Source organism: Gossypium arboreum, chromosome 11 (genome assembly GCF_025698485.1).
Source record: "Gossypium arboreum isolate Shixiya-1 chromosome 11, ASM2569848v2, whole genome shotgun sequence".
In the NCBI taxonomy this organism is placed as follows: domain Eukaryota; kingdom Viridiplantae; phylum Streptophyta; class Magnoliopsida; order Malvales; family Malvaceae; genus Gossypium; species Gossypium arboreum.
The window spans coordinates 19,776,661-19,788,396 of NC_069080.1; the positions used below are offsets into that span (position 1 = coordinate 19,776,661).

General features: G+C 28.9%; 1 protein-coding gene across 1 annotated transcript; it reads left to right on the forward strand.

Annotated features, from left to right (window-relative positions):
* The first annotated feature begins 1,229 nt into the window (after positions 1 to 1,229).
* On the forward strand, positions 1,230 to 2,737 carry LOC108472667 (GDSL esterase/lipase At2g04570-like). The gene is made up of 3 exons (XM_017774222.2): positions 1,230 to 1,747; positions 1,824 to 2,313; positions 2,403 to 2,737. Exons 1-3 carry the CDS (start codon positions 1,370 to 1,372, stop codon positions 2,600 to 2,602), a joined length of 1,068 nt encoding a protein of 355 aa, XP_017629711.1. The 5' UTR covers positions 1,230 to 1,369; the 3' UTR covers positions 2,603 to 2,737.
* The last annotated feature ends 8,999 nt before the right edge of the window (positions 2,738 to 11,736 follow it).

The window sequence follows — 11,736 nt, forward strand, 5'->3', positions numbered from 1 at the left end:
CTGAATTATTTCCCACATTTTAATTTAAGTAGTCCGTATGCTTTACGGGTTTAGTTGATTGCTTTTGCTATTAATTTTAATGATGCCTTTATTAAATTAATTTCAAATTTTATCAATAAATTATTAAAAATGTAATACTTCTACTCCAAATATCTTAATTCGGTTTGAATCATAAAGTCATCAAAATAAATTTTGTTATATTTAAAATTATTATATCATATATTGTTGATGGAGTTTAATTTCACAAAAGTTAAACCATCATGTATCTTATTTTTTAAATATAAATTAAGGACGCTAACTGTTTTTTAATTAAATTAAAAATTTTATTGTACATAAATTTAAGGTATAAATCTCATAATTAGACATAAATTTTGGTCTAATGTATAATTTTATACATGCAACTTTAATTTTTATATTTTTATAAATAAAATTTTGGTTTGATCCATTTCTCACAAATTGTTAACACTATTATTGATATATATAGGTAAATGACTTAAAATGAACAGTAAAAGTTGATGACGTTATTCAAGCAAAGAGAGTGACGCCACCAACATGCCACGTCAGCTACCAGAATAAAAAAAATATTTTTTTGTGGTGCCAAGGAGAAATAATAGTATTTTCCTAATATTTATTAAGTTGAACCATTCTCCTTGGCACCACCAAAAAATTAATTTTTTTATTCCAGTGACTGACATGACATGTTGGTAGTACCATTCTCTTTAGCTTCGCCAATTTTTATTGTTAATTTCAAGTCATTTATGTATATAATAAAAAAAAACAGGTCATTTTTTTAATTAATCAAAATTTTAAAATTATCTATATAAAAAATCTAAATAACACATTAAATTAAAATTAATGTATTATTAATTTATCTTTAAATTTAATAGCTTGTATTTATGAAAGACATTAAAAAGCTTTAATTATGATACAGGACTTAGCTAAAGCCTGAAGCAATAAGAACCATTGTCTCAAATGTTTGGACGACTTTAGCCAACCTGGCCATTATTACATCACCCAAGAACAGCGCTTACTCCTGATTCAAGTAGCTATTAAATCTTTCACCAACATTCCATCTTAATTATTATATATATATATATATTTTTTTGGAATATATATTACCATATCATAGTTACATACAATTATAGTGTTTTGTATTTATATAAAATTTTAACATTTTATTTATTATTATCATTTTCTGTGTCAGCTTGTCAGGTCGCATCATACTAATATTTATGCATATAAAAGCCCTCCTCCAACCATTTGATCATCCGAAAGTTAGAAAATAAGAAATAAGAAAGTTAGCTCGATCCCTCCCCTCCCCACCCCTACCACATTTGTATATATATATATATAGTCTGTTTGAAAATCTATGGAATTGAAGCAAATGGCGCCATCGATACACATCTTATGGCTCCTTTCAATTCAATTTTTGGTGTTGGTTAATGGGGGCAAAATTCCAGCAATCATAGTGTTCGGGGACTCCTCAGTTGATTCTGGGAATAACAACTACATCCCCACCGTAGCTAGGAGCAATTTTCAACCTTATGGTCGAGACTTCAACGGTGGGCGTCCAACGGGAAGATTTTCCAATGGCAAAATCACAACCGACTTCATCTCCGAGGCTTTCGGCCTCAAACCGGCAATTCCTGCTTACCTCGATCCTTCCTATAGTATATCCGATTTCGCCACCGGAGTTACCTTTGCTTCTGCCGCAACCGGCTACGACAATACCACTTCCAATGTCCTCGTAAGTTCCAGCACTTCATCTTCTTCTTCTTTTTTTTTTCTAATAAAACGATGCGTATTCAAATTTTAATTTTCAGTCAGTGATACCACTATGGAAACAACTGGAGTACTACAAGAACTATCAAAAGAAACTGAGAGCCTATCTGGGAGATAGGAAAGCCAACGGCGTAATCAGCGGGGCTTTATACCTGATAAGCGTGGGAACGAACGATTTCCTGGAGAACTATTACGCAATCCCAGGCCGTTCATCGGAATACACCATCGAAGAATACGAAAGCTTCCTGGTTGGGATCGCCGCAAGTTTCACAGAGAAGCTGTATGAACTTGGAGCCCGGAAGATATCGTTAGGAGGGCTGCCTCCGATGGGGTGTATGCCGTTGGAGAGAACCGGGAACCTCATGGGTGGAAGCGAGTGTGTAGATAGTTTCAACAATTTGGCAGCCGATTTCAATGGGAAACTGAATGCTTTAGTGATTAAACAGAATAAAAAGTTTCATGGAATGCAGATGGTGTTTTCAGATCCCTATGGTATTTTGATGAAAATCATTCAAAAGCCTGCAGTTTATGGTATGGCTTTTGCCTTAATATTGTTAAATTATGTTTAAGTAAACTGATATCAGATTTAATGTTATTTATATAAATAATTGGATGGGCAGGGTTCGAGGTAACGGCGGTGGCATGTTGTGCAACAGGGATGTTCGAAATGGGATACGCATGCAGCCGGAGAAATCCTTTTACATGTTCCAATGCCGACGAGTTTGTGTTTTGGGATTCTTTTCACCCCACTCAGAAAACCTGTTCTATCATAGCCACTTACATTGTCCAAAATGCTTTGGCCAAGTTCCTTTCACTTTAATTGTATGCTCCACTATATGATATAAGCCAAAAAAAAAAAATCTGTATAACTCTAGAATTTTTTTTACCATTTTATATTTAATCTATTTGTTATTTATGTCATCTTCAATAATAATAATTTAGATTAGAATTTTAAGTTGTAATTTATTTACCTTCAAAAAATAATTTTATTTAAATTTATTTTTGTACTTGTTACTCATATGCAAAATCTTTAAAATTATGTACGCTTTTATTCATAACTTATTTATATATGACCAAAGTGATTTGAACCAAGGAGTTAGTCCTTGGCCCTATTAAAATGAAAAAATTTATTTACACCTTTTATAATTTATAAAACTTTAAATTAGTAATGGTAAAATTGTACTCGACATCAACAATGATAAAAATTTGATTTAATCATTTAAAATTATAAAGATATACACTATTAAAATAGTCAAATTATATTTTTACTATCATAAAATATACAATTTAATTTCAGCCCCCCAAAATAATTTTCTAGCTCTGCCATTATGTATGACATTGCTGATATTGATTAATAAATTTGCTTATGTTTGAGTTGTGTGACCTAAATTCTAAGAGATTGTTTGCGAGTAAGGTTAAACAAAATATATTTTCTTTCTAGAAGATTTAGTATTTATGAGTATAATATATTTAGCATTTATTAGCATAATATATTTGACATTGATTAAAATTAGGGTTTTTTTAACTTATAAATAAATGTAGTCGAAACTCCTCTTTGTATCATTCGAATTCGACATTAGTGAATTTTCTTCTCTACCTGTGGTTTTTTCCCCGAAAGGTATTCCACGTAAAATTTGTGTGTTCTATTTTTTCTTTCTTTTTCTTTGTGATCTTTCTATATTGCCAGTATTGACGTTTAATTTTTTAATAAATTAGTATCAGAGCTTTTTCGGGTTGTTTGTTTCGATCACAGTAATGACGAAAATAAAGTATTATATTCCGCTATTGGATCACAACACCAGATTCTCGCTGTGGCAGATAAAGATGCAGGTAGTTCTTGCGCAGATGGATTTGGAGGATGCCCTGCTAGGAGTAGATAAGATGCCTTCGACATTGACAGAGAAAGAAAAGAAGCGTAAAGATTGAAAGGCTTTAACGCAATTACATCTGCATCTATCGAATGAAATTCAACAGGACATGATGAAGGAGAAGACTACCGCTGTATTATGGGCAAAACTACAACAATTATGCATGTCAAAAACCCTAGCAAGTTGCATATGAAGCAACGCCTTTATGCTCATCGTTTGGAGAAAGGTACGTCTATGCACAAACACTTAATTGTGTTTAAAGAAATTCTCTCAGACCTAGATGGCATAGAGGTTCAGTATGGTAAAGAAGATTTAGGGTTAATTCTACTTTGTTTGTTGCCCTTGTCTTATTAAACCTTTAGAGATATGATTTTTTATAGTTGTGAATCTCTCATAGTTGATGAAGTCTATACTTCCTTAACATCGTATGAAAAGATGAAGCATCTTGTGTCTAAATCGACTCTCAGGGAGAGAGTCTCATTGTTCGTAGGAGACAAGAACGAAATATTGATGATAATCATAGGAGGACATAGAAACTAAATCCTCGCAGTAAATCTATGGGTAGATCGAGATCTTCAAATAGAGGTAAAACTTGTAACTTCTGCAAGAAGAAATGACACATTAAGTCTGACTGTTATAAGTTGCAGAATAAGATTAAAAGGGAGATAGCGAATCAAAAGGGAAAACAACAAGAATGTAATACCCCGAAAATTACTATAGTAAGAAAGTAAGATATTATCCTTGATATGGTTAAGTAAGGAAATAAAGTGACAAAAAGAGAAATTTTATTATGTCAAAATTGGGAAGTATATTATGATATATTACATTATTAATTCAAGAAATGACTAAATTGTAAAAGTAAAAAAAGTTTTGTTGCCCAAGAGTAAATACTCAAAATTTGAAGGGTTAAAATGTAAATATGAAAAATTTGAAGGACCAATAGTGTAAATATTTTAGGGGTGGAATAATCTAGAAACTAAGGAAAATGGATGAATTAGGACCAAATCGAATAGATGAAGAATTATGAGGGACTAAATCATAATTTTCTCAAATTAAGTGATGACTCAATGATGGAATTTGAAAAGATTATGAAGGGCAAAATGGGCAATTAGTAAGAGAGAGAATTTTAGAATGTAATGATTATGTTGATGATTTTAAATTAATTAATTATATAAATATTAATTTATTAATATTTTAATAAGATATTTATGATTATTTTATTATTTTATTTAGTTTATATATATATATATATATATATATATGTTTGTGTGGAAAAAAAAAACAACAACACACACACACCATCCATCATCTTTCCATACATTTCACGTTAGAAGAGAAGAGAAAAGAAGAAAGAAAGTTTTGCTTTCTTTACAATTTAGTCCTTCTACCAAAAATTCACAATTTTTATCTAGAAATCAAAAGAATTTTCATAGCTACCAATAGAGAAAAATGTTAAGGAGACTAAGGGGAGTTAGAATATCAAGTTGGATTCAAGAAATAGAAGCTGGAGGAGAGAGAAAAATCAAGTTAAAGATTGAAATCAATAGGACAAGGTAAGAACTTTAAGACTTCAATATATTTTAAGTAGAGTTTCTCATGTAAGGTAATATCAAAAGCATGAAAATGATGTTAAGGTAGAGTTTTATTATATAAGGTTCTATGTTCTTGATATATTAGTGAAGGGAAATAAGAGAAAATGGTGAGAAATATTGTAGAGAATGGAAATAAGGGTGTTATAAACTTGGTAATCAATATGTTGCACTAAAACAGTTTTGGACAGCAATAGTAGTTAAATTTTGAAAAATCACCAAAAATTGTGAAAATAGAATTAGAGGTTGAATAAAATATAAAATTAAATTTTATTGAGTCTAGTTTTTCATAGAAGAAACGGTGTAAGCAATGGAATTATAAATTGTGAGATATAATAAATTTTATGAGACAAGGTCAGAATATTTCGGGTTCCTCTGTTTTGAATTTGGAAAATTATAAAAAATTGGAGAAAAATAATTAGGGGATTAAATTTATATGTTTAAATCCTTCATGGGTCTATTTTCTAGAGAAATAAACTGAAATATTATCCAAATTCTTTACTAAAAGATAATTAATTTTTAGTAAGGAAAGGTTGAAGCTGTTAAACAGCAGAATAGGGGTAATTTTGAAGATTTTACTGTACTTACTGGCTAAATTATAAATTCTGAAATTTTTATGGTAGAAAGATATTTGAGTCTAGTTTTAGAAACATCAATAATTTCTTAATTTATAATTCTATATCTCAAGATATAAATAATTAAGTGACTATGACTCAAGTGGACAACTTGATATGAACATATGAGAAAATAGTGGAATTATATATACATTAAGGATGTGGAATGGACAGGAGGAGTAAGAAAATATATATGAATATTTAGTTACCATGGGTTACATTAAAGTGGTTAAATTGCATGTTTTAGGCTTGGGGACTAAATTGAATAAAAGTAAAACTTTAGGGGCAATTTTGTAAAAATATCAAAAATGCCCAAATTGATTGAAATGAACTATTTTATTGTATAAATTAATAAATTGAATGAAATTATTAATTCAGATCAAGATTGGTTGAAAAATCGAGGAAAATAGAAAATTACCAAAATGCCCCTGAATCTTGATATTTTTGCAATTTAACCAGATAAGTTTGTGAAACCTAATTATGTGATATAAGGAAATACGAGTTGATGGTACATGAAATATTGATATAATGAATTAACTAATTTATGTTTATGAAGAAACGGCAAGAGAATAATATTTATCATGACATGTAAATATGTGATTATTTTTTATACGTTGATACAAGGAAAATAAGTATGTTTAGAGGGCAATATGTTTGATTTTAATTGGTCCCAAATATGAATGCTAGATGAAATAAAATGTCTGATAAATAAATTTGTAACTCCAATAATGCCTCGTATCCTGTTCCGGTGACGGATATGGATAGGGGGTGTTACAAGAACAATTTGATGAAGTTGATGTTGTAGAAGACTAGAACGATGGTGAAATCCTAGTTGCACCGTCAGTTTACCGTTACACTGTTAAAGGCTTGGTGACTAAAATGTTACAACGCGATAACATAAATAACTAAAACGTAACATTTCAAACATAATTGACTAAAATGTAACTTGAGGTAAACAAATGTGACTATTTTGATAGTTAACCCATTATTTTGATATTATATTATCCTATAAAAACTTTATGCTTAAAATTTGATTTTTATTTTGAATAAGGTAAAATATTTAAAATTAAGGATAAAATGTAGAATTGTTTATAATTTATATTTATCAAATAATCTAATTATATTTCGTAATTAATTTTAAGTAATATATCAAGTAAATTTTATAATTTAAACTCAATAAATTTTATAATTTAAACTTAAATAACTCAATATATTTATCAAGTACTTAAATTTTTAATCCTTATTCTTTCAACACTTAATTTTTCAGTTTATCAAACAACACTTAAATTTAGTGTTACAAGTTAATCTTTATTATTATAAAAGTCTTACTGAATTTACCAGAAAACATTCTTCTTTCTACAAAAATTCAATCACATAATAGTGCACATAAGGATAATTGTGTAATTTAAAATTTTATATTGTGAAAACGATTTTTCTGACCATCAAACGAATTTTGAAAAACAGACCATGGAACTAACCTTCTTTTTTAATTAGTGTCATTAGTCACTTATAGAATCATTTTGTAAAAAAGAAAAAGTAAAAAAGTAAAAATAGTAAAAAAAAAAAGACAATTTAGTGTACATTGAAATCCAAAAGGAAAATATTTACTTGGAATGGAGGTTAAAACAACTTATCACATTAAAAAAGTGATAACTTATTAAATAATTGTTGTTTAAATAGATTCAAATTCTGGTATTTAATTATGATATTATTATATCTCTACTTGATTCGGACACGTGGCATCACGAGAAATTGACTGAAGAAATCTATGGATGGCCCTCTGTCTCATACCACTCAACTAGTTAGTGGGTGACTAGCAACCCACAATATGCTTCACATCGCTTGTGGGAAGATCACCCATCCTTGGCTACTCACTAATAGCGGACGTCCTATTAAACCACCCGCTATTAGTGGGTACGCACTCATAAAGAGGAGACTACTGTGAGACCAATGAGGCCTAATAACCTTATAATTACCTCAGTAAAAGGAATGTCAAAGTCGTACTACACTTGAAGAAAATTGCGTATAATAGTCTTACCACCTAGCTGACCACACGTTTGCCATACTTTGAGATTGTTGATGACGTGCCGTAATTGTATAGGAGACTCGCCTATAAATATCCCAATACACAATGAATGAGGGATCTTCTTCCCTCTTCAGCAACCCTAACAATATAACTTAGCACATAGCCCCCTCCTCCTCTCTTTGTCTCCCTTCCATTTCCTTCCTTACTTTGACTCTCCGCTTGTCATAAGTAAAATGACTTTTTTTTCTAATCACCATAATCTCCTCCTTATTTTACCATTGTTGATACCCTATATTAACAAATATCATTTAAAAATTAATTAAAAATTAGAGGTTGGCTAAGGATCCATAGTTTTATCTCGTTCATATAATCTTATTCCTAAAACTTCAAAATTGATTTTATTAACAATAAGGCTTAAATCAACAAACACTCCAGCAGTATGAAGAAGATGAGTGCATCACATAAGCATATAATAAAAATTATTAATAATATATACTTTCGAAACTAAAAACAATTGTGGGAATAATTTCGTTGGTAGAGCATTAAAGTAAACAAATTTATTTGTGAGGTCACATGTTTGATCCATGTTCACACATTTTTCTGATATTTTTCCTTTTATTTTGGGTTGAAAGTCTAACCCATTTTTAAAGCGCACAACATCTACTTTTTCTCATCTAGATTTGACCCATTTTTTTAATTTACAAATTACTTACCTTTTTATCAAGTTAGCCTTAGTCCATTTACTTAAGCTTTGGATTCACAAATTATATAAATGATAAAAGTACAACAATAGCCTCTTCCTTAATTTTTAGATTTAATCATTAAATCTTTTAAAATTAAATATTTTAGTCACTCTTATTATTAATTTAGCACCAAGAGTCTAATGTAAGCTTTTTATTAGCCTAATACCAAATTTAGCTCTTCAATATTTACACATTCTATTAATTTGATTTTAAATCTAACAAATTCAACAAATTTAGCCATCAATATTTACAAAACTATCATTTTAGTTCTAATTTAAAATTCTAAAATATATTTAAAAAGCTTTAAAATATTTTTATATTTAATTTTTATAACCAACTATGCTCATTTTCTCATCAACCAAAATGAAAGCAATTTTTTATTCAATCTCTTTTGATTTAGTCTTTTTTTTTCTTTTGCTACATTGTTTGTCTCATGTGTTTAATTAAAACTTAAAAAGAAGCCCAAAATTAACAAATTTATAACCTTAGAAAAATAGTTGGGTTGACGACACCAACTCTAATGACCTTACTATTTGCTACAGAGATAGTACTGTTTTCAGGCTCCAATATCCTCGTGTCTTTATCATTTCTAGTTCTAGCATTGGATAGATATTGCACGTCAAGGCCAAGGAATTTGATATTTCCAACTTCGTTTAACAAAAGCGGAAGATACTATTGAAAGTCATTTTGGATACAAAAATTTTAAAATATTTTAATGTTTACTTTTAAAATATTTTATAATTTATAATTACTTATTTAATTTTTAAGATTTTAATTTTTTTTAAAATAGGATTATAATGAAAAATCTTGTAAACATTGAATGCTAAATTTATTGAATTTTATATATCTAGGATCAATTTGATAGAATGTGTAAATATAGGAGGATAAATTTATTATTAGGCCAGTAAAACAAAGCTCACGTTAGACTTTCATAAGATAACTAAAATATTTAATTTTAAAATATTGAGTTACTAAAACAAAAATAAAATTAATAGTTGAATGACCAAAATAAAATAACTGAATAATTGAGTGACAATTATTCTTCTATAAATTATATATTATATATGAGTTATATTATATCCAATTCTTTAAATTTTTGTTGAATTAATAATTAATTCTTTTAATTAGCCTAATATATAACAGCAACTACGAATATTTCGGCCTCGATTGCCTGTATAGTAGTTTGTTTTTTTTCTTTTGTTTGTATATAATACCAATTAGAATTGAGTTAAAATTATATGATTTTATCATATATTCGAAAAAATAAAATTTCTTATACACTTTTTGGTATCCGGATAAAATAAAATTGTGCATGATTATTTTGAAAATTAAAATAAAATAAATTGAATCCATGGCTAAGGAAAAGATTCCGCATTTTTGTTTGGTATTTGATGATTTTTATTTGTTGAGTAATTTTTTGTGTGTAATATTCGAGTATTTATATATGTTATTATTATTCATGATTTGACCCCATTATTAATAGGATTGACATTCTGAGCAGACCTTAGGCATGTTGGGCACGTGTACCGTTCCAGCTCGTATGCTAGATTTCGCAGTTCCTTACATGTGAACTCCTTGAGTATATGCAAGCTAGTTCCCCTCGACTCCTGTGAGTTGATACCGTGAGTTGATATCGCGAACTTCCCTGACTGTCCTCTCATTGTACGCCTCGCATGCATCCATCTGGTGGGGTCTGACTAGGTCACAGTTAGACAACCCGTATCTTATCTAGAAATCGAATTGGTGACTATTGGTGTATAGCAGTATTTATTAAATTTACCAAGTATAGGAGCCTTTTATTAATTTTTATTGAGGGAGCTTTCTTTTAATTTATAAAATAACATGGTTTTTAATTATATGCTGATATTAAATAATTATTGCTACTAATTAGAATACCAATTAATTTGACTCTCTTAGAAGAAGTTTAACCGTTCAAAATTATGCACATTATTAATTCAAATAATAGACCGTTTATATTAATTTAAAAACTTTATAGTTGATTTTTGAAAATATTTTTATAAAATCTTATCAACCAACATTAATTTTTCGTTTTCACCCATCAATTTTGTAATAAAACACCATTTCAAATAAAAAGTAGACAATATTTGTTGAGAAATGAATTATTTTATATAATTAGAAAGATGATTAAAAAATATTTTTATAGAGGAAGAATTTGTTTATGTAAAAGCATTAACTTGTAATTGTAAAACAATTAGGCCACAACAATTACTCTTAAAAAATGAAATATGATCAAATAATTATATGTTTTGTAGTCGTATATAAGCACTTTTTCTTTTTCTAGAATGCGTTTCAGAAATATATTTTAAAACTAAAAATATTATCCGCAACTATATTTGTAGTTCTCGAATAGATCTTAAAGTTCCACCATGTGTGATTATTATCTACAAGTTTAGTCTAGTTTGTTGACTTTAATTTAGATTGTACCAATTCTTAGTACGATCATACTCTAATAGTTTGATTTAACTTTATAATTTCTTGAACAGTTTGTATTTTAATATTTAGACCTTAATTGTATTTGTAACACTTTTAAAAAATATTTTATCTCCACTTTTTTTACTTTATATTTTTAAAACTTTTTCGCTTACTCAACATACTTGATAAAAATAAATAAATTTTCATCACTATATAAAACATATAAAAAAAAGAAAAAAACTAGAGAATTATATCACACACAAAATATAGTTCTTTTTATAATTTTAACTGAAATAAGAGTGCCATATTCATATTTTAAAATTAATTGAACAGTTGCAGGCACTATCAATTAAATGTCTAAACAATAAAATATATGATTTGAAAAATTAAAACGGAGAGCGTCAGGCTTAAGTTATATCTGTAATCTGAAGGTCGCGTGTTCGATCCACGCTCACCGCATCATCTTTTTTTCCTTCATTTTCTTGGCCGGCACAGGTTAGCTGCGTTTTTTGCTCTTTCAAAACTCAAGCGGGGATAGCTCAGTTGGGAGAGCGTCAGACTGAAGATATATCTGTCATCTCAAGGTCGCGTGTCGATCCACGCTCACCGCAATTTTTAATTTTTCCTTCATATTTTGGGCTGCAACAGGTTAGCTCCTTTTTTTGCAATTTTAAAACACAA

Bases quoted from the DNA above. Each gene is read 5' to 3' on its own strand.
- LOC108472667 (XM_017774222.2), top strand. From the start codon at position 1,370: ATGGAATTGAAGCAAATGGCGCCATCGATACACATCTTATGGCTCCTT. The intron at 1,748-1,823 runs GTAAGTTCCAGC...TTTAATTTTCAG, and splicing joins ATACCACTTCCAATGTCCTC to TCAGTGATACCACTATGGAA. The intron at 2,314-2,402 runs GTATGGCTTTTG...TTGGATGGGCAG, and splicing joins TCAAAAGCCTGCAGTTTATG to GGTTCGAGGTAACGGCGGTG.